We start from the raw sequence: 570 nt of genomic DNA on the forward strand, positions 1-570 counted from the left end.
ATTTTTTTAGCAATATTATATTTGCAATTTTAATGACCATTACAGCAGATTAATATATCATTTGTGCATCCAAGACAATCAATTTATCGACTGTAAAAATCACGTTTGATTGCTCTGTCCGTCACCCGAAAGTAAATTGCGTGTCAGTGGAAATTTTACATTGCTAAGATGGAGCTTTGGCAGTTTGAAATCATATCTCGTTTTACCACATCGGAAAAATAAAATCAGAATTACAGACATTTTCACAAAATGTATCACAAACTACTTTCGTATTATCGAAAAGTATTTCTGACTCCTTTTGAACTCTAATTTAAAGAAGAAATGGACTATGATATTTCCCAGTATGTAAGGTAAATACTAAAGGTCCATTAATGTGTTAGGAATGAGATATTCTTATTGTATACAGAAGGAGAAATAAAATTAGGCGTTTTGTGTGCGCTCTCCCCAAACAGGCATCCGCTAACCCGTTTGGTGTCATGTTATCAAGACAAGTTTCGAAATGGATCCGATTTTCCTGAATGGAGGAAAGTGAGTATATTTTTGTTTATTGTTGCTTACGTAAGAGTGAAA

At 33.3% G+C, this 570-nt stretch overlaps 1 protein-coding gene across 1 annotated transcript in view; it reads left to right on the forward strand.

Annotated features, from left to right (window-relative positions):
• Positions 1-570, forward strand: part of LOC119587430 (carbohydrate sulfotransferase 12-like) — an 11,508-nt gene that overhangs the window by 1,431 nt on the left and 9,507 nt on the right. The window contains exon 3 of the mRNA XM_037936161.1: positions 453-528. Within this exon, the coding sequence (XP_037792089.1) occupies positions 453-528 (76 nt within the window). The remainder of the gene's footprint in view (positions 1-452; positions 529-570) is intronic.

Source organism: Penaeus monodon, chromosome 22 (assembly GCF_015228065.2).
Source record: "Penaeus monodon isolate SGIC_2016 chromosome 22, NSTDA_Pmon_1, whole genome shotgun sequence".
In the NCBI taxonomy this organism is placed as follows: domain Eukaryota; kingdom Metazoa; phylum Arthropoda; class Malacostraca; order Decapoda; family Penaeidae; genus Penaeus; species Penaeus monodon.